The following is a 23554-nucleotide window of genomic DNA, read 5'->3' as shown; positions in this document are numbered from 1 at the left end:
TCAACAGCTTCCGCCATAGATAATGATCTACTGCCGATACACAATAATTATAGCTATCAGAGTAATGAAATGAACATATTTAGCAAATTGCTATGACATTAAGCCCTCGAAAAGAACAGCACTACTTGGTGATTATATGTAGACTTAACAGAGCATAGGCACATTGTACAGCTCATTGTATTCACTTTGTGTCTACACAGATAAATACAGGAAAAAATTCTTTTCAAAAGTAATCAAAACTGAGGTGTGAGATACTGTATGTACAATGTAATTTTGCATTCTTGATAAAAAACAAACAAACAAAAAAACAAAAACCTGCATACGATATCTTTGTATTTTAAAAGACGTGTGTGATTACTGTATACGCTATAATTTTCGCGTACATAAATATTCGCGAATTGCCGCTGTCACACATTTTCGCGAGTGGTTAAATTCGCGATTGGGGGACCAGAGAAAATACGAAGTGGCAAAGAAAGTGTGAATTTTCAACTTACTAGCAAATAAGAATGATAGTAGTTATACACTGCATGAAAAAAACTTACCAAACTCTGCGAACTAGTAAGTTAGAATTCAACATTTTTGAAGTGGTTAATTCCATCGCGCTAGATTTCTGACGAGTGGTCCCCTTGCGATAATGGATTGGCTCTCTACAGTATTCGTAAGTATAGACGTGGACGTGCTGTATGTACGTAAACAAGCTTAGCCAGTATTGTCTGTTCAGTAAGCCGCGACATGGTATACTAGTACTGAAATATTTGTATCATCAAGGCAAGGGATTCATTTTGAAAGGTAACATTTTCGCGTGTTGTTAATTTCGCGAATAGCTCCCGACTCGCGAAATTCGCGAAAATAAAACCCCCGCGAAATATATAGCGTATACAGTATTTACTTTCACTCAGATAACTCTTGCTGGAGCATGAAGAGGTACATGTAGCTGTTGACGGCCTTAGATACAGCCTCCTGCTCCAATCTCGCGACTTACCAACCACGCATTCCATATAATGCATGCACACACTCACATACAAACACACACAAACAAATACATAACTATCATTAACAATGCAGATTTATTACAACCCAAGATCAACTGACATGACTTCAATAGCAGGGACCTCTATGATAATGATGGCGACAACACCTCGTCCATTTTTGCCGCAAAGTATAATTCCGGCGACACTGCTCCCAAGAATGCTCTCGAAATGAACATGACGGCAATAAGCGTCCCCATTCCAATCAAATGGCACTTATTAATCACAGCTCTGTGCACCGTGTTCCTTGAGACTGTCGTCTTTCTCTTTAATGTCACTTGTGAGGCCGAATTTGCAGGCACCCACTGCATTCCAGTTTTTATGTTCCCGAAACATCTGGTAGGGACACATAAACACAGATTACTTTTTTTAAAGCACTTTCTTGAAAAGAACAACAACTGAAAATACAAATGGCCCTAACCCTTTTGGGGAGCGGGACTGATAAATCACACTAATCGATGCCTGTCTCCAGACATCAAAGGTCATAGGTCACATCAGCGAAAAATGGATACCTCTTTTGAGGACCGTGCGCTGAAGAATCTTCAGATTTCTCTTCTACCATGGGGAATAATATGATAAGAAAAGATACACTCGTGCCCAGTCAATGACTTTAGGATATTATTTGTCTCTCTCAATTGAAGCTGTAGGCTCCTGAGTTGCTAATCAAGCACTAGCAACAACCACACCCACCCACACACACACACAAATACACAATATACACACACCCATACACACATGCACACCAAACACACATAGTATATCAGAGAATAAGACAATGGGCATGGATATATTCTTGTTTAAATGACGATTATACTGATCTGCTCACACTGTCAGCTTAACATTAAAAAGGAGAGGCCAAGTTGTAAAATATCCATTCCACATTTTTATGCAGACTATGATAGATGAAGTGAATTCGAACAGACAATGGAGCATAAGTTCCATAAAGTTGATCCATATGAAAGATATAGTACTCTAAACTTTCAAATTTGCATATATGTGGTATTCAAAGAAGAAAATAAATTTAACAATTGCATTACTTTTGAATATTCTAACTAATTTTGATAAGATCTCTTACATTCTGTTTGATTTTACATCTATTTGTATAAGAACCAACTTGACCATGGTGGGGAACTGCACTCGAAGGGGGATAATAGAAAAGGGCGTGGCAGGGCGCGGCAGTGGATGACACTCACTTGATAATTCCTCCTTGGTACTTGAGGAGCGGTGGCTGTTTCTGTTGTGGAAGGAGGTCTTGCCCCGCAGAAGGCCCCCCTTGCTGCCATCGCTGGGGCTGTGGGCCAGTGAGATGCTGTTCCTGGCCCGGGTCTGTATGGTCTCCTGCAGGTCCTGGCACCCCATCAGTCGCACCTCCAGGACGCCGGTCAGTGCCGCCGGCTTCGGGAGGGGGTTGTCCGACTGCAAGGGGTCATTTGAAGGTGAGAGGATTAGAAATGACCTACTACAACTACTAGAACTGGTTACAATGAAAAGCTAAACTACAAACAAACAAGCAAAGAGCAAAACATCACACAAAGATAATGTTCAGTTCCACATATTCATATCCATGTTGGAATCTAATCATGGTTTGTTTGATTTTGGGTTGTTTTCTTGTGGACTTTTGACTTGAATAGTTCATATAAATCAGATGCTGAATACAATGTATACATACAACATGTATGTATTCCAACATTCAGAACAACAAATGCTGTTAATTTCTCCCAAAATCTTTCCCAAGAAGATCTTTGCTGCCATGAAACTGAAATGATTTATTCATACCTTATCAAAAGTGGCATGGCTTCAAGATCGGACTCTATGTACATGACATTTTTGGTGTTTTTGTTTGTTTGTTTGTTTCGGGGTTCTTTTTTTTTTGTTATTGGGGTCTCCTTTCCACTCAATGCCAATGCATCTGACTGATGAGAAGCACATCCCACAGATATGTCCAGCTCAATATGGATGCATCCTCTATGAAGACTACCAGTGATGTAGACTCGACAAAAGCAGAACTTTATCTGGAAGGATAGTCTTTGTTTAAGACTGCATCCAATACATATAATACTGACACTATTCATACAAAATACATTATTGTAAAGTGACAACTACCTGTAATTATAAACAGAAATGGTACGGAAAAGACTTCTTACAGCCTTGGACCACTAAGAGTACGTAACATTTATACAGTCTGCAATAATCTAGGTGTCACATGATGGAAGATGTGTTCTAGGAATGATTTCAAATGAAAATTGAACCCACTAGGTCATGCATAGTGTTTACGTCTCCCTTCAAGACTGCAAGCTCGTAAATCTTGAAAATGACACTATCAATGTCAAGGTCATTTGTAGTTTGTTTTGCTCCATTTGCAGTCCAGTAAAAAAAAAGAAATGATGCCCAATTTTCTCATGAAGGATTTGCAGACAAGCCAAAGCTCACATTCTATGTATACATGCACCTGGCATGCAAGACTTTATATCACAAAGCAGGTCATAGCCAACATCTGAACTGCAATTTTGCTGACAGACAGTCTTTTCCAAACAACCTGTCAGAATTACATCAGGCCAAAATGCCAAGAGGTTAAAAGGGGCCATAAAGATATTCTCACATTTCCTACCTTATAACAAATTTTTAAAAAAGGAAAGAAAAGGAGGAAATAATTCATATAAAATGGAAAGATTTGTACGTTTTCTTTTATCCTTAAAAAAAAAAATTATATAAAAGAAGTAAATACTGCATGCATTAGATATCACATAAAATATGCACAAATATTTTGTGTTTGCGTCATCATCAATGGTTAAATCATGGTTTCCTTTTCTTTAAAAGCGGGTATTGATTTACGGCAATCAAAAGTAGGCGTCTCAGCATCCCATGTGTATAATGAGAGTAAGCTGTCATACATGTGTCACATTTCACTGGTCAGCTGTTGAGTAGGCAGCGAAGCAGCCTCGAAAGCGAAACTTGATCGCACTTCCGCTAAGTCGAATGCCAGATAATGTTCGAATCATGTACATGCATCTGATGTTGCTATTCAGACTGAGCACTCGATACTGCTCTTTTCAGTGACCAACAGAGATATGCAATGACAAATGCTTATTTGCAGAAATCGAAATTTCACTCTGACTGAAATAAGTTTGATCAACACCTGCAAATACATTACAGGATAAAGTCATTATTCCTGACACCGTTTCATTGTTATCGCCCATTACTGAACCAAGAAGATAACCGTAGCCGAAGAAATACTTCTACGTGGCCATGTGTGCGACACTCTCCATTCATTGCAAGCACTTTTGCAACATTTTGAGCATACGTTTCATCATTTGACTTCTGTTACTTTTTGCTTTCATTCTATAAAATGAATAATACTTTGATGCTGTGTGATGAAAGTATGTTACACTGCGTGATCCAACTCGTCTTTACACTGTACAGACTTATTTGTGGTCTTTTTTTTTTTTTCGCTTTCAATTAGATACTTTACTCCGACACTCACAGGACATCATCATTTAGAATTGAGCCAAAAAGCCATTTTCGCACTAACAGATAAATGACTATTTCGGATCTACGTGTATGTAAGGAGTTGATGAACTTCATTCATCAAGCAAGAGGGCGCTATTCCTTGACTTGAAAATGAAGAAAAAAAAGAGAGAAAAGTTTCGCCACGATGAAGCGTACCTGAATCTTGCCCGTCTGGAGCTCTTCTTTGATCTGTGTGACCCGCGGCTGGTCAGCCGGTAGTTCCTGGATCCTCTTCTCCAGACTCTCACGCAGGACGTCCAGCTTGTGGCTGGACTCCAGTAGACCTTTCTGTGCCTGCAGAAACAAGAACGGATTCAGTCACAATATTGATCATCTAGAAAGACACTGCAACAAAAATATAGGGTGAAAATTATATCTATTGGACAATTCACACCGACAGTGAAAAGTTGTGACTTAATAAATGTAGCTACATGTATACCTTGACAAATGATAAGTTACTGTGCTTTTAATCAAACCATCAGCATATTAAACCTAAAAATTGCAAAACACAGACTTCTAATTGTCTCACTTCAAGTGCAGTTGGCTGTCATGGTTTATGAGGAAAAAGCAATACCATAGAAATCTTGGACAATTACAGTTGTACCACATGACTTTCACTAGCTATGGGTTATTTGCCACAGCCGCATGAATCCAGCTACAGTATCGTTTCAATAACATTCATAGTCCCACAAAGACTGATGAGTCAATTGTGTATGTGCAGCACAGTGGCAAAGACTCACAAATTTTTTTGAGATCAGTAATATCAAAATTGTATGTTTTTATCGCTGTGTGCGTGAAATGTCGCAGGGAACTCAACAGTTCAAATAGTTACCATATGACAAGGTCTGGGAAATATTTTTTGGGGTGCTTGTCCATGATAATCACACTTCATAACATTATTTGGTCAAAGCAGTGATAGTCAACAAGAAGGGTGAACATGAAGCCATTGCATGAAATAAGCACAATTTTCCTCTTTTTTTTCCATTCATAGGAATCACAGTTGTTCTCAAAGTTGATGTACAAGGACCTCTTCAATTATTCCTCCAAGCTCTTTCTCTACGAAGACAGGACCCAACAAAACATTTATGGATCTTACACAAGTGTTTTCTGTTCCCAAAGTCATTATTGAGAAAAAAAAAAGGGAGTGTAAAATCTGCTCAAAATAAATAACTTCTTGCTCTTCCCAACAGGACTGGTAACCCCTTCCATGCAGTATAATATTCAAAAGGTTCTTTCATCTCCCCATTCTACAATAAGTGCTCTTTTTCAGAGATTGAACCACACTGAACCTTCTTGAGATTGAGTGAACCAATTGGCATTTATCAAAAATGCCAAATGTATTGTATATCGTCTGTGCTAACAATCACCAACATGCTCACAGGATGAAAGATTGCTGTGGTTTCTAAAAAGTGAACTGGAGATACATGTCGGCTCCATCTCGTTTGGCAGAGAAAGGAAAGAGGAACTAACAAATCAAAAGCCACCATGTGGAGCCATGCAGGTGATCGCTTGCTTACACACGTCACACTCGTGTATTTAAGAGAATTTTCACATGCAGAGAGATGTACAGCAGACTACATCTGTCACATTCCTGAACCCTGTGACCCCAGGTGACCTTTGACCCCTGAAACTCTATCTGCCCTGCACTTTCCAGGGGTGCTCTACATCACTGTCACTGGGTAGAAATATATAATGGAGCAGACTCCAGGATACGATTCTGCCACAGTTGGTCCAATGAGGCCTGCTGTAGTGCCACACAAGGTTTCTCTGGCAAACATATTTCTATTCCACTGTAATGTTTCCACTTTCTTTTCTTTTTGTTTGTTTGTTTGTTTGAAGGGTGCGTAAATGGTGCACCTTTCTCATAACAATCCCAATCAATTATTTTTTTCTCCAGAGCTGGTCTGGAATGTGTGTGTGTGGGGGGGGGGGGGGGGGGGGGAGGGCCAGCGCATTGTGTCCAATTTCTCTAAACGACAACAGCATCATGTTCTGATCCTCTGTTTATTGGAAAAGGGGCCCCCTCATGTCTGCGCTGTACAAGCTTACTGTTCCTACTGAAGCTCACAATACTTCATTCTATATATACACACATGATATACTTGTGAACATATCGAGCAGACAGCTATGTTGCGGAAGTGAACCCCTGTATGAAGAGTGATGTCTGACAAATCGATAAAAATGGAACCTGCTGATCGGAGGACGACTGAGCAAAATCAGATGCATGGATAAGAATCATTTCATGTGCACAGACCACACATTATTAGGGAAGGGATATTTATTCTCACTAGCGTTCTACCGCGGGATCCCGCAAATTTGCGGTAGGACGATTTGCCGAACTTGTAATACGCGCTGAACGTTTTTTTCCTCGCGCAGCGGCAGGGGAAAAAAATCGTGCGGAGGAACGCGGTAGAACGCTGATCGTCCTGCCGCGGTAGACGGGCATGATTCATTCTTCGTGTGCACGCAACTACGGGCAGATACTGAAGTGGTGCACGCACATCCTTTCCCCGTCGATCGGATACACTCTGTGGCACGACCTTTCTAACGTTTGATCAGGGAGGTGGAACCCTTCCACCTCCCTGGTTTGATGCATGCACGATACACTCGTACACTGGCGCTGAAAATCTAGTTACATGTATCATGTTGTAGTGTACTGTATTTGGGCGGCTCGTGTGTTTCACGCGGGGTTAGTAACGGTGCGTTTCAATTTTTGAGTTCTCACGATCGTATTAATAAACATTATACACTTTCTTTCGATCTCAACATCAGCAAAACTGCGTTTGACTTGTTTGCACTTTACGAATTCTTCAGTTTGAGCTCTGTCACAGCACGATCATGACAAAGTTTTGTCAAATCTTTCGAAATCATGCTCAGCAAAACTGCGTGTGATTGGCTACAAATATACAATCTAGCAAATTCTTTGGGCTCTCTCCAGCACGATCATGACATTTTTTTATCTAATTTTATCTTTTTAAAGTTTTTGTTCGATCTCACTTTCAGGAAAATTGCGAGTAATTTTTTTTTTCTTTGAGTTTGTACAGTACGATCATGACATGTGAAGTAAACTTCAATCTATCACACACTTTCTCATACTAGTAGTAAAGTTGGGCAAGCGTTTTGGAACAAGGAAAGAAATGCTTGACCGAATCGGGCAAGCAAATTATTTTGAAGTCATCCTTTTCCCCCACATTTTCCCTGAGCTCCAATATCAATAAACTCATGAAAATCGAGCATACGGAAGCCCTAAACTAACGACTGTCTAGCGCTCCTACGCAGTTTCAACAACTTTCTAACACTTACTTTTCGATGAAACACGAACACTCGAGAGATCGCTATGATCGGAAGTACGAGTAGTTATACAATGTACTTGAATATTCCATTGCAATTTGTGTGTGAATAGTATTCCTTAGTGACAAAGCCCAATATTTTGGCAGTAAAAGTAGCCACCAGCAGAGGATCCTAGGAAACTGCCGTTTTCTGCTCGCCGTAAGCTGTTTGCAGGCGAGTATAGGTGACCCCCCTCGTAAACAGCCATACAGTAACTGTTTGTGCACCACGTGTCTGTAGAGCTATAGAGCACGCAGCGAATTCGGAGAAACAAAACAGAACGCAGTCACGTAGACAAAGTTGTGAACACCAACTTCACCAAGAAGGAAAACATGAAAAATCCCACGATGGCAAGGTGCCAGACTTGGGGAAGGGTGAGGCGGTAGAATAGAGAGCATTCAACAAAGGAAACCGCGCGCACTGGTGCATTCCTGGAGGTTATTTACAGTCTGGGGCCTGGGGGACCCGGGATGGACAGGTAAGGAAAGCAAGTCGAAGACCGAGGGCGAAGACCAAGGATGTCAAACATTTAATAGTTATTAATACGATTCGTATCACAGGCTATTTTTTCTTTTTCCTCTCATTTCTTATCTGTATGATCTTTCATTTATCGGTAAAAAGAAAAAACAGTAATTGATGTCAGGATTCAAATAACTTGTTTTTGTGTGCCTTATTTTCTTTTCTATTACATTATATCTTACCTGAATTATCACCACAACAACAAAACAACAGTAACTGTTCGTTTCTCACAGTTCACAAGCCGAAGTTTTTTGTTTTGTTTTTGTTTTGTTTTTTATAAAGAAAAAAAAATGAAAGAGAGAAAAAAAAAGTTTTGGTTTTCCGAAGGTTCGCTTTACCAAATATGAAAAAATAAGAAGAAAAGTTAAGTAATTTTGAAGGTTTGTTGATTCGAAAGCGAAACACAATGTGTAATTCTGAAGATTCTGCAATCCCGAAACTAATAGGCCATAAGTTACGTACCACGCAGACCTATACATGAGAGTTCGTTCTAAGATTAACAAACTTTTTTTTCAGATTTACAAACCCTGGGGATAATGCCACATTAATATTCGTATTTACGAATCCTTACATTTTCTTATAAACAAACATCTGGAGATTTTGCGTGTTTTATTTGAAATAAATGAAGTTCATGAGTTCGACACTAGGTAAAAACGGCTCACGAGTTCGACATAAATAAAAACAGCCCACGAGTTCGATGGATATACAACACGGGATTTAATGTGTCGGTCTCGTAGGCCTTTTTTGCTCACGTTAAATGGGTTATTCAAATACCGGTTATTGATTTGCTAAACACAGTCACGTGATGGAGGCACATTGTTTATGTTCGCCCATGGGCCGAACATTTTTGTAATGCTCTCCCATGGGAAAACATTTTCACGTAAGAAATGACAAACGATACCAAACGATTGAACGATCATATTTTTCACGCAATCGATAGGATAAATTTGCCTATTCCGTACAATGTGAAAATTAAAGCAGATGATCATGACCGATAATCGTAATGCGTACGAAAGTGTGATAATTTGACTAACCCATAAAGGCCTAATCTAAAAGATGATGACTTTTGTTGTCGGGAACATGTACCAAACATTCCACCATCAGGGTTTGAAACACGATTTCGGGAGGCTGTAAGTTCCTCGACTTCGTCTCGGCACTTATAACCTCCCTCAATAGCATTTCAAACCCTTCGGATGGAACATTCGGTATTTTCCCTCCCCCGCCAGTGGACATCATCTATGTCGAACTCAGGGCTGTATGACTCGTGAGGTGTATGACTCCTGGACTGTATATTATGTAAATATGACTCGTGGGTGTTGGTATCGTGACGTAAATGCACCCGAAATAACGAAACATCAGAATTTCCTTTCAACGGAATAATGCATACCGTGCCTGAAAGAAATCAACCATTCTAAACCAAAAGATATGTGTACTTATTTGTTACGATTATATTTCCACGTTTTCTATACCTCCTTGTAAGGTATCACTCACTGCTAGAAATACTCCTCGATAAAAAGTAAACTATGTCGAACCATGTAGTTAACTTATCTTGCCTCAAAGATTTTGTCTTTTCTTGATTATCCCTAATAACCAGAAGGTTCGATAATAAAAAAGAAATAAATATATAAAAAAATGAGAGGAAGAAAGCATCAAAGGTTCGTTCATTTGATAACGAAAATTGATTCGGTATACTGCAAGTTCGTTTATCAGAAAAAGTTTCGTACGACGTGATTCATTCTCTGATCAACGAATCTTATTTCATTTCCAGAGAAACGAAACTTCGGAATAATGCCACAAGTCGGATAAACGAACCTTGTTGATTATTTTCGGATTGACAAACTTCTATAGTCGGCAGTGGGAATCTGCGTGCATCGGATTTGCAATAACGAGCCATCGGCATAACGAACCTCCTCCTTCTTCTTCTTCTTTTTTTTGTCGGAAAATGAACACCACGCCTAGAAATCATCGATAGTGTCGAATAAGAATGAAACTGATTTCTTATATTTCAAAGATTATTCTTTTCTGAACTTTCTCCCAATGCCCGAATAAAAAGAGTGGTTTTAGAGCGTGTTGCTCTGAAAGTACTTTATTCCAAAGGTTCGTGAATCCGAAAATGATAAATGATATGGCCTGTTAAATTCTCCGAAGGTTTGCCAATCCGAAATGAAGGTTCGATTTTCTGATGGTTCGTTAGTTCATAATTTATATAATATATATTTATATAAGGGTACTATTCGTTATTCCGAAGGTTCGTTAATCCGAACATTTGTGGCGTTATTTCGAAGGTTCGGTAATCCAAAAATGAAATAGGGTTCGTTATTCCGAAGGTCCGTTGATCCGAAAATGAAATAGGGTCTGTAACGAACCTTCGGAATAACGAGCTTTTATTTCATTTTCGGATTAACGAACCTTCGGAATAACGAACCTCATTTCATTTTTGGATTAATGAACCTTCGGAAGAACGAACCTTTGAAATAACGAATCTTCGGAACAACGAATCTTCGGACTAAAGAACCTTCGGAATAACGAATTGTAACCATGTATGTTGAAAAAATGGTGTTATGTTGCTGAGGCGCATGTTAACACATAATAATTACAAACACAAGAACACACGATTCACAAACTGGAATACAATCGTAATCTCTATTTGTGGAATTGATGAATTTTATATCTACTCCTGACATTATTGTGATGAAAGAAAAATATCTGCTTCTTTGAATCTCTCTAAAAGAATCGAGTGAAAAATATTCACACTTAAAGGAGTGAATACAAAAAAAAAGGGTGAATTTCGAGTGAATTTCGAGTGAAAATGTTCATTTTCACTCGTTTTAGAGTGACCTCAGCAGGGATCACTCCAAATTCTTCGAGTGATCCCTGAGGTCACTCCAAAATGAGTGAAAATGAACATTTTCTCTCAAAATTCACTCCAATTTCAGACTAAATTCACTCTTTTTTGTATTCACTCCTCTAAGAGTGAATATTTCCACTCAATTTTTTTAGAGAGTACGTGTGTGCGGAGATGGGTTAAGATGATAGGTGAGTGGTCGAGTCGCGACTTGGTAATGTTTTCATCAGCGTATACTCCATTACAAACAGTTAAAAAATGGAGATATCAAGAAATGAAAATTAAATGAAAACACGCACATACCCGTTTAAAGCTGACAGAAGGTTCGTTAATCCGACACACACAAATTCCCTATAATACCTAGAGAATCCGAAAATGAAAAAGGGTTCGTTAATCCGAGCATTTGTGGCGGTATTACGAAGGTTCGTTATTCCGAAGGTTCGTTAATCCGAAAATGAAATAGAGTTCGTTGTTCTGAATGTCCGTTTATCTGAAAATGAAATTCCTTCGGGATAAGGAGCTTTGTTTTATTTTCTGATTAACGAACCTTATTTCATTTTCGGATTAATGAACCTTCGGAATAACAAACCTTATCACTTTTTTTTCGGATTATCGAACCTTCGGAATAACGGACCTTCGGAATAACGAACTATACAGTCGGCAGGCGTAAATTCACACACGAATACACCATATACACCAAGAGACGAACTGGAATATAATCGTAATCTGAATATGTGGAATTGATTTTATCATTATTATTTTTCATTTTTTCCTCTTCCTCTCCCTTCTTACGAAACTGTGATGATGAAGAAAAAAATAATTTCTGCTTCTTGTTTATAGGTTACTTCATTATTCCACACTAAGTTTGTGTGCGAAGGTAAGGTGAGGGGTACCGAGTGGTCAAGTAGTGTCGGGGTCATCCAACGAGACATTGGAGTAGTGCATACAGATGAGGCTTATAAATATGTCTTACGGTATTTTTTTTTTAAAAAGTGGACCTTCCAGACTTTTATTTTATATTTATTTATTTATTTACAATGTATTTATTTTTTGGGGGTGGCGTATAATGTATACGCACCCTATATACTTCCACCCCCGCTACAGGCCTGCTGATCCTGATCATCCTCTTTGAAATAATGGGCTGCGTGTTCCCCTTGTCATATCAGCCCCTTCTCATCATCATGTAACGATGACCCCCCCCCCCCCCCCCCCCCCCCCCGTCTTCGCCGCAGGTTATTCACTGCTGTATAAGTTTATTTTAATTCGATTAAAGAAGAGGTATAATATATTGGGTGATTTTTTTTTTCATAGCAAGACACTCACAAACAACCTTTATGAAATGTTGAAGAACATACAATTCTAAGAGGATGATGAAAATCTGTTTTGAAATGGCTGATATAAAAACAGTGTAAAACAAACGATCGTCAAAGTGGGTCTAACTTTTATTGAACTGATTTATTCCACCTCCCTGATTGATATCTCAGCCATTAAAAAAACAATTTTCATAAATAAACTTTGAATTCCTCATAAAATTATGTGTTCTCTATTATTTCATTAGAGATGTCTCATCTAAAAGAAAAAACATCTAGTCCCATCTCAAACAAAACTGTACCATCCCTTTATCGAACCTATCCCTATGGAATAATGAACTGTCGGAAAACTCCACAAAGAGTCCGGATAGAATTCCGCAAAATACTAGTACGTGGTGGCCATATTTTACTCTTTCTTTACAGACCGATCTGCAATTCCAAACGGTAAAAACAAATGCCAGTCCCTTCCAGTCAAAATGGGATGATGTTCGTTATTCCGAAGGTTCGTAATTCAAAACAAATTTTCATCAAATACAACTTTGAATTCCTCACAGAATTATGTGCTCGTAAGTAGAAATTAGTATGGACGTACTCATCAGCTCCAAAATTCGTATTTTGCTCTAAGAATAAAGATTCCTATGTTCAGCGTTCATTGATTGCTTTATGTTATACCAAGGACGCAATATCTGATCTCCAAAAGCTTCGGAAGGGGGGGGGGGTGCGGTAACTCCAACTGCCTTTCAGGGGAGGGGGATACTTTGATCTTCTCAAGCGAGCTTTTGTGAGAGCGAATGCAAAACTTTGTTGGGTATTTTTAATTATCGTTTACTATAAAACATAGACATGCGAGTCAAGCTTTAACTTTAAACATCACCATTTCCGAAGTATATTATTCCAGTTTCTTTTCCCCTAACTATAATCTGAAAGTCTGCCACATGCGTGATCGCTAAACGCCACGCTTTGCGTGGATGTGCCGAAGTACGAAACGGTTACAGCTCGTTATTCCGAAGGTTCGTTATTCCGAAGGCTCTTTAGTCCGAAGATTCGTTATTCCGAAGGTTCGTTGCTCCGAATTTCATTTTCGGATTAACGAATCTTCGGTATAACGCCACAAAAGTTCGGATTAACGAACCCTTTTTCATTTTCGGATTAACGAGCCTCTAGGTATAGGGAATTTGCAAGTTTCGGATTAACAAACCTTCGGAATAACGAACAGCACCCATACGAAACATGTGGTTTCACTCAATTCAAAGGAATGAGGTTATTGCAAGTTCGATGGATCGAATGCCCCTCATGACTTAGTTGAAGAAATCAAGAAGTCTTTTACGAGCAAAGAAATAAAGAAAATGAAGAAAAGAAAAACCCCGAACGAAAGTTGCTAGCCAAAAAATATAAGTAAAATTTAGTGGAAATTTACAGTATATGTATATATATACTTATATATATATTCTTTCACAGGTGAAGTTCCTTCGAACTTTGAATAGGGATACGCAGTTTTGAGGGGCATGAAATTGTGTCATGATTTTGCTGTCTAATCGGGTACATGTAGCTCTCAATAAGCATGCGGCTGCATAACATTCTCGTAGTGAATTTGTCTCGGCAGACGAGACCCTTCATACTAGTAATATTTCTGTAATTCCATTTTTGATTGAGTGATTAATCAATCCCTTTTATAGTTCAGTGAGCATTAAAAATACTGGTATTCAAGTATATATAATCGACTGTTCGATGTTGTCTAGTATGGGCCAAAAGAAAGGCTATACATAATCATGATGTGTTGCTTAGAATCATGATCTTTGCCAATTACAAGCTGTCGATCGATATTTCCAGGCTTTGTAATACAGTGCACTCCCGTTATAACGAACACGGTTATAACGAAATTCCGGTTATAACGAAGTAAAAATTTGGGCTGCAATAACATCCACTCTATGTATTTCTATTTAGGTGATACGCTATCAGCGTATCACCTATTGTGATTGCCAAAATTTCTCTTTTTTTTTATTCTTCTTTCTTTCTGCCACATTTTGTGTCGTCAATATCTCAACAATGACATTACGGAATAACATGACATTTTCAGTCAACATGTCTCATGACAAAATCTAGCCACAATAAGGTTTTCATGACAGTAACATATCTATGACGTCATCTAGGCGCCATTTTGTGATTTTCGGACCTTGTCACATGATCGATCATAACTTCATAACTGGATATCATTTCTGTATCATTTTCGGTGGACATAAAGTTCAGGTCACGCTCTATCTTACTTTTTAACGCTAGTTACCCAGGTCTTCATTACGCGCGCGTTTGCGCGCGTCAAAATTTTAAAAGGCTCAAAACGACTTCCCAATGGGAAATCTCGAAGTTTCAGACAATTTTAAGCGTTTCAAACATTTTCTCGCGTGCGCGTCCGTCCGCGCAATTTCGCGCGCAGAGGGCGTAAGCAACATGAAAATGCATTTTTTTTGACTGATTTGGATTCCTGATACTTTGAGTAACAATATCCATTGATTTCCGATCGATGTTGACCTATAACAAAGAAATGCACTGGCGTCAAAGTTGAAATTCCGCGCGCGCGTCTTTCTGCAAATATAGTGAAAAAACATGTCTTTGTTTATTTCGGCATAGCTCTTTAAATCGTCCATTGACCCTATATTTCTATTGCATATTACAAAAGCATATGAATTGGAAATAACGTTTCAAGTACCAATATTGCCAGGAAAACTCATGACGTCATCATATCATCATCTGAAATCAAAAAAGTGGAATTAATTTTTTTGAGGTACTGTTTCTGTCATTCATTTACTCGTATCTCTGTTGTTTAAGCTCAATATTATCCCAAATTCAGATATGTTGTACTTTGAACATTTGCCTTTTAAGTCCATATCATGCTTTTGATATTTGATGACGTCATCATACCTTAAATTGTGATTAAAGGTAAAGACGCAAAATCGGACAAGTTTACGTGTATTGTCTATGGGAGGTGAGTTTTTTTTAAACCATGCATTGACTTAACAACGTTTAAGCACCTTTATCTCAGCTGATTTTGTTTCATTTCCTCTGAAACTTAAGTATGTTGTAGCTGTGACAATAAGCTGCAGTAATCATGCATTTTATTCTTTGAAATCTCCTCATGAGGTTGACAATTTTGCAATTTAAAACTGAAAATGAGAATGGAATGTGGACGAAACGATTCCTGATTCATCTTTCACGTACATAAATCTACGTTCCTCTAATTTTCTCGTCGAGACGTATGGCCGAGTGGTTAGAGGCGTCGTCTCAGAAACGTGAGGTTGCACACGTACGGGTTCGAACCTCACAAGAGCACGAAAGAAAATAATTATTTTTTTAATTTGTTTTTTCTTCAATGGAGTACTACACCTTCGTCCATGTAGAAATCACGTTCGCATGTAAACACAACTATACGCACACACTCACATAGTATCCCTTTGTTTTGCGTTGGAGACTGCATTACTTCGACTGCTGCAAAATTTTGCAGGCTGGGCTTTTCAAACTGATTTACAATATTGTAATAAAATGAAATTTGTTCATATCAATTCAGTAACACAATGTAGTCGTGGTTACTTTGTGCTGATTTATACATGGAACAAGCTATACATTGTAAAAAAGGTATTTGAATTGTTCCTTTAAGTCAGTCTTCTGTATTGATGATTATTTGTCAATTAGTGGTTTTTGTGGAGTTTCAGATAGTGATAAAAAGTATAGATGATAAGTACAGCGATAATTCCTACAGTTAGTTCAAAGTTGTGTTACAGAGGTTTGATACATACATTTAGCATTGTGTGTGTGTGTACGTGTGTATACAGGTTGGCCATATGACACATTCTAGACAATTAATCTTAATTAATTAGCAAACGTGATCAGCTATGGAACTGAATATGGTACTAATGTATGATGTTAATGATTCTAATTAAACTGTGACGAGTTTAAAGGGATAGCTTAACTGTGTGTAAAAATAAAGCAATTATAAGGAAATTTTAGGGGAATTTGATAACCATGCCTATAATAATTTCATACAGGTACTAATAGCTGCCTCATGTTCATGTGATCGATCGTGATGTCAATAGCAAACTGACAACGTACGATGAATATGTTATACATTGAACAACTTTCAAGTCCATATCGTTATTTTCTAATTTGATGACGTCATCATGCTAGAAAGTATGGTTAAAGGCGAGATATCGAAATCAGCGAAGATTGTACGTTATGTCTATGAAAGGGGATTTTTGTTTTTTATCCATGCATTGACTCGATAACGCTCGAGCACCTTTACCTCACTTGATTTTGATTTCCTCTGAAACTTAAGTATGTTGTAGCTGAGACAATAAGCTGCAGTAATCATACATTTTATTTTATTTTTTTTAATCTTCTCACCAGGTTGAGTATTTTGCAGCATAAAACTGAAAATGAGAATGGAAGATGGACGAAACGATTCCTGAGTCATCTTTCACATATAAGTTTACGTTCCTCATATTTTCTCGTCGAGACGTATGACTGAGAGGTTAAAGGCGACGTCTCAGAGACGTAAGGTTGCACACGTGCGTGATTAAAGGCAAGGTATCAAAAACCAGCCGATTATAGGTTTTATGTCTGCGGGACGTATTTTTCCCAAGTTGCCAGAAATGGCATAGCGACCTCAGTCGTTACAAGGCCGCTTTTCCGTCTAGCAATGCAATAGATGTTCACACGGCCACGTTTAATAGTTGAGTGGGCATTGACTTTCCCCCTGTTATATCTATACATTGTTGTGTGTATTTTTTTTTTGTCTTACCATTTCCGTGGATGACCCGTGGCCGAGTGGTTACAGAAACGGTTTGGCATGCACGCTCAATATATTTTCAAGGTGCCTATATCACATTCTTTTCTTTGTCGATCGCAGATGACCGTCATCTGATGACCACAAGCGTATCACCTAACTCGTCCTCAATGTGACGAGTTTTCATGTCTCGTGTTTATTTGTTCGGTTATAACGAAATTCCGATATAACGAAAGAAAACTGCCGGTCCCGAGGACTTCGTTATAACGGGAGTCCACTGTACTAGTACTTGTACGCTGTTTATTACCAGAAGTGCGCGCATTCTTTCGTCTAGCACCTGGAGTCTGGCAACTGTTTTTGTGGAAAATGCCCACAAGTGTGTGTGTGTGTGTGTATGTGTGTGTGTGTGTGTGTGTGTGTGTGTGTGTGTGTCTTGGGGGGGGGGGGGGGGTCAAGTTTCTTCTATCCGAAGAGACTGCATACGCACAATCAGCTCTTCGCTTTTATTTTACTCTCGTCAATGTTTTTTTCCCTTATTCTTTGCTGGTATAAATAGCATTCGTAATTTAACCGAAAATAAAAAATCAAACGGTTGGTTATTCGGCAATTCCATCCAAGTTGTAAGTTAGTTTATCATAAAGAGCAATACATGTACATGTAGGCCCTACTAGTATTTGACAATTACAACAGTGAAAGAAATGATCAAATTTGATCCTGAAATTTGATCCCAATGGCGATGTAGAAGAGAGGGAAACGTGGCATATGGAAGGATTTTTTTATCATTGAATTTTAAGAAAATTACAGACCACCAGTATATTTCATTTCGTCAAAACTATATCGTGTTTTTGTGTTTATGTCAGTGCGTGTATGTGGGCATATGTTTACTTGCGTGTTTTAATTCAACTCTCATCGTGTAATATCCAATAATTATAATTACAGCAATCTGCGCATCCATCCCGAGAAAAAAAAAAAAACTGAAAGATGTAGCATCTCCTTGCTCAAAGTCTTGTACTACGCCTCCCCCTCCACCACCCCCACCCCTCGAAAACCAACCTAACATAGTGTGTTTGAAAACACCGCTGTGCTTCTCAAAAAAAAAAAAATAGTAATAAAAAATAGAGAAGAAAACAACTGTACATTTCGCGTCGTAACGTGTTGATTGCACGTCGGTCTCCCACCACTCAAAGAACATCTTACATGACACCGTGGGAGCTGGAACATGAAAGTTGGGTTCTTCCCAGGAACGCACATTTTGAATGACAGCACGTGGTTATTGCGCACCTCGCATTGGACACATACTGAGTAGACTTCTTCTGCATGTGTCCAATAGATCATGTGTTCACAGATTCTTGCAGACTGACTTGATTACAGTTGTTCTCAATCATATTGTTATATTATGCTGTTAATAGCCTGCAGGGAAAACAACAGCGTGTTTGAAATGGAATTGTTGGGAATATATCACAGGTTACTACTGATTTGAGAAGAATTTGCTTTCCTGTCTTCCAAAGTGGTATGTACAGGCAATCTCCCCTAAAAGCCTAACCAATTTAACGTAAAATCCAGCGGTTTTCTTGAGATTGCAACGGTATTTTAGCACCAGCCGATACCCCTGTACTGTAATGATAGGGAGATCAGGAACGAAATTGCACATCGTTAAATACAACCTTGGGCGTCCTTACACACGGAATAAGTTGCCCGTCGAGGCGTGGTAAATATTCTGTAGGTGTATGTACCATTATATACCAGATTAAGAACTAATTTCCGTAAAACAGTATCCTGACAGTGAAAAGAACTGCCGTGTCGGTAAAATAATGTCAATGTGACGATCAAGCTGTAATAAAAATGTACAAAATACAATCTACAAACTAAAAGAAAGACATGATATCACATTCGTTCATCAGAAGTGAAATTCATCCACCAAAATCTACGTCTAAAGGCGAGTCTAAGCAAGGTGTGTGACCGTGGCACATGCCGTACGTATGTGGTAACAGTTGTCAAAATGCAGCTTCACGATGTCCTTTTTGTGACTTGTGTTTTGTTTTGTGGGTTTTTTTTTTCTTAACAAAGGAGCTTCGATATTTGAAGCTCACTTTTCCCATTGGCATTTTAACATGTCAAACGTTGCACTCTCGCTATTCAATTGCCTGACAAAGAATACTATGAGTCACGAGTAGATTTTTTTTCAGTGATTTCGTTCATTTATATCAACACAAGACTCGCGAATTGTCATGTCACATTATATAGCTCATTTCACTGTCGTTAAATCAGGATTCAGGTAGTCTAGTAGACCTACTTAATCATAATCACTTCATCCTTTGATGTAAATTAGGGCCTACACTTTATTTTTGAGTGATCCCGATAGAATAGTGTCTCAGCTTGAAGATTGCTCGACGATATTTTTCCACCTCATTTGTGATTAAACTGGCATCCATACGGCCACAAACGATTTCAAGTCGTGTAATTCTAGTCTTTACGTTATAAAAATCGCCATACGCATCGTAGTACACCCAGCTTCTGGCTCTCGTTGGTTGCGTTGCTGCTCGAATTCTCACTTCTGTTGATTGGGATCACACGGCGTACAACCAAACCGGGCTCCCACACACACGCACAAATCACGAAACGTGACCAAAATGTGGCGGTAGAACGCGGAGGGACGCCAGTCGTCCTACCGCGGTAGGACGATTTCTCTCTTACAGAAAAAAATCACCAGCGCGCACATCATGTCAGATGCGCCTATATACGCGTAAAATCGTCCTCGAGCGTTCCATGCGTCCTCCTGCGGTAGAACGCTAGTGAGAATAAATATCCCTCCCCTTATACACAATGATGAAGGGCATCTCAAAAGTGCCGACTTTGGTTATGTGAATAGTGATGTAACTCACACAAAATTCATGATCTCTTTTATTCTGTATCAAACCCGGACCAAAATTCTTGTTTTGTTTTGTTTTTCTCATGATTTGTGCATAGGAATAGACTTCATATGAAAGAAAAGAAACCATAAAGTACCCAGACAATGCCACAGCACATTTTGTTTGGATGCTGACAATGCTGAAACAGTCATAAACTTCCTCATATGAAGTGTTAAAAACAAATTTTGCCCACATTTTGTTCAGCTCACCTACTGCCTTCACACTGTCTTAATCCACTAAATGTTTTCAATGCTTTGTGAAGTTAAAAACTTTCACATCACATGCATTTTACTTTCACAAATCTTGGCTCCTAGCAAAATTTGTGGAAGTTTCATGTGCACACGAAAATGTCTGGCTTCACAGTAACCAAATTGATCCCGGATATTTACCTCAGCCAGCCCCTTTTTGTCGGCAGTCTTGGCATTGTTGTACATCTTCAGGACATTCTTGAAGCCGTCAATAAGGGCCAGTTCTACCTTGTAGTGGTGCCGCAGCTCCTCCACGCGGAATTCGATTGGCGTCAGCTGCAGCTCGACCGCCGACGTCCGCCTGAAACCTGCGAGATGGAAAAGGAGTACAAAAAAAAAAAGAAAAGAAAAGAGAGAAGAGAGTTAAAATGGCCGCAGATCCGATCAGACGATCTGATTTGCAAACTCATACCCATGATCCACATTGCATCAGAGATCGGCTTTGAAAAAAAAAAATATGGTTCAAATTAAGAATGGTTTGACACTAATTCCTCTTAAATCTTTGTGGAACGAATGCATAACAACCTCAGACACAGCATCTATGCACATCGACAGTTCCTTCTTATATTTTTATGATATTATAAACTAATATCTTTTTCATGACTGAACAAGATTTATCACAGATACTACAAGAAAGCTGCACGTCTTCCAAGACCAGGGAAGATGACTCTTTCACTCAAAGTAAAAAAAAATAAATAAAAAGAATTCTGATATTTTCATTTTACTAGGAAAGCAGTGCCATGGTTCTATCATCTAGCAAAAGCTATTAAAGGGAAGATAAACCCTAAAAGCAATGTGGATTGGGTGAAAGCAGCAACATTAGTAGAACGCATCAGTGAAAGTTTGAAGAAAATTGGACAATCTATGCAAAAGTTATGAATTTTTACAGTTTTGGTGTTGGAACTGCTGGATGAGGAGACTACAAGAAGTTATGACGTATGAGTGGACAACAATACAAAGAAAATATAAAGAAAATTCTACAAAAATCCATTTTTCATGAAAATTACAAATTCCGTCAACTTCATACTGACATATGTTAAGGGTAGCAATTATTCCCCCTGCTTTCTGAAAGAGGTTAGTCACTAGTGCTCTTTCATAATGCTAGAAAAATGAATTTTTGTTGAATGTCCTATATTTTCTTCATATTGTTGTCCCCTCATACGTCATAACCCTTTAGTAGTCTCCTCATCCAGCGGTTCCAACACCAAAACTTAAAAAATTCATAACTTTTGCATCGATTGTCCGATTTTCCTCAAACTTTCCCTGATGTGTTCTACTAATGTTGCTGCTTTCACTCAATCCACATTGTTCTTTGGGTTTACAGTACCTTCCCTTTAAAGATAAAGGCCATGGATCCCAAAGGTACTTTGCACTTTTGATGTGCACTTCGCACAGCAAAAAAAAATTGTGTGCAATTCAAAACTTTTTATTTTCACTTTCATGCAACATGCAAAACAACCCTTGGTATCCATAAGTCAAATGGTAGGGGGGAGGGGGGGGGGGGGGGACACCTTGACTCACTGTTTGATAATGTTATTTGCTGAAGACTGCCATTCCCAGACAGAACTTAAAGGAAACCAAAACCCAAAGAGAAATGTGGATTGAGTGAAAGCAGCAACATTAGTAGAGCGCATCAGTGAAAGTTTGAGGAAAATCGGACGATCAATGCAGATGATGAATTTTTAAAGTTTTGGTGTTGGAACTGCTGGATGAGGAGGCTACTAGAGGTTATGACATCATGTGTGGACAACAAAGAAAATATAAAGAGAATTCCATAAAAATTCATTTTCATGAATATTAAACATTCCATCAACTTGATACTGACATATGTTAAGGGTAGGAATTATTCCCCCTGCTTTCTGAAAGCGGTTAGTCAAGTGTTCTTTCATTATGCTAGAAAAGTGAAAGCATGCTGAATTTTCTGTATTATTTTCTTTATAATTGTTGTCCACACATGATGTCATTTAAAACTTAAGTAGTCTCCTCATCCATCGGTTTCAACACCAAAACATAAAAAATTCATAACTTTTGCATCGATTGTTCAAAATTCCTCTAACTTTCACTGATGTTTTCTACTAATGTTGCTGCTTTCACTCAATCCACATTTCTCTTTTGGTTTTGGTTTCCTTTAATGTGGAAATGGGGCAAAAGATTTGCACCATAGCACTACTCATCCATACAATTACAGCAAACACAAAAGCAACAACACCCATGAATACATTATACATTGTACATGCATTCTCATCAACATAGTTAATTCTCACAATATCAATGAACGTTTCACTAAGTTCATGTAAAGTTTAGTAAACTGCAGTCAGCTACAAGATAGTTCTCCTACACTCTCTTCCAAAGAACAGAAACTCATAACTTCGATGCATTGTAATATACAATGTAAATTTATCTGGAGACCGCCCACACATTTTAAGCATAATTATTTGGCAGATTGTTTCACATTTTGAAACTAAATCAGCTCTTGATTGAATATAAATCTGCAAGGAGGAAGCAGAAATGACATTGGTGGTCAAGTGGTGTCCACATTCCTTGGTGTTGATGATTCTCGCTCGAAATATGGCCAATAATGACACTAAACTTCCCTGTTGTGCGATATGTGCCACTCCCACATCAATTCTGACTTTACAGAGATCCACTATCATAAACTCAGCATAAAACAGACAGAACAGCATAAGTTCATTCAAATCTGATATAAATTTAAAGTGGGATTGCCTTGGAATTTCAGAGCATAGCACATTTTCACTATGAATGAAGCAGCGAAAAGATACTCAGAAATGGGTATGGTAGTGATATCCTTGTCTCATAGTTATAAATCCTAATGGCCTTCACACTGATCTTCACAACTTTGTTTTTGTTTAAATGACATTTTAAAATAAGTAAATATCCATCATATTTTGTATACAATCATTGTAGAGTTTTACCAAGTTCTTCAATACCAAAATAACTCTCTCAGGGAGGGGTCTGTTTGCGATTGTTACATAATTGGACCAAAACCATGCATTTTCTATCATTTTCAATACACTCAACTAGAGAGCTGTGAGGCAATTACCACATTGATCACCTCTTCTACGA

General features: G+C 38.5%; 1 protein-coding gene across 1 annotated transcript in view; it reads right to left on the bottom strand.

Moving 5' to 3' along the window:
* The window catches only part of LOC139744065 (serine/threonine-protein kinase N2-like), a 65981-nt gene that overhangs the window by 20671 nt on the left and 21756 nt on the right, over positions 1–23554 (bottom strand). The window contains exons 2-4 of the mRNA XM_071654523.1: positions 20612–20778; positions 4692–4829; positions 2222–2444 (exon numbers count right to left, since the gene is read on the bottom strand). Of these exons, the coding sequence (XP_071510624.1) occupies positions 2222–2444; positions 4692–4829; positions 20612–20778 (528 nt within the window). The remainder of the gene's footprint in view (positions 1–2221; positions 2445–4691; positions 4830–20611; positions 20779–23554) is intronic.

The sequence above is a fragment of the Diadema antillarum genome, unplaced genomic scaffold (genome assembly GCF_040938485.1).
Source record: "Diadema antillarum isolate AM-2024a unplaced genomic scaffold, OU_Dant_1.0 scf00000035, whole genome shotgun sequence".
NCBI lineage: Eukaryota > Metazoa > Echinodermata > Echinoidea > Diadematoida > Diadematidae > Diadema > Diadema antillarum.
This window is presented reverse-complemented; position numbering and strand designations above follow the sequence as displayed.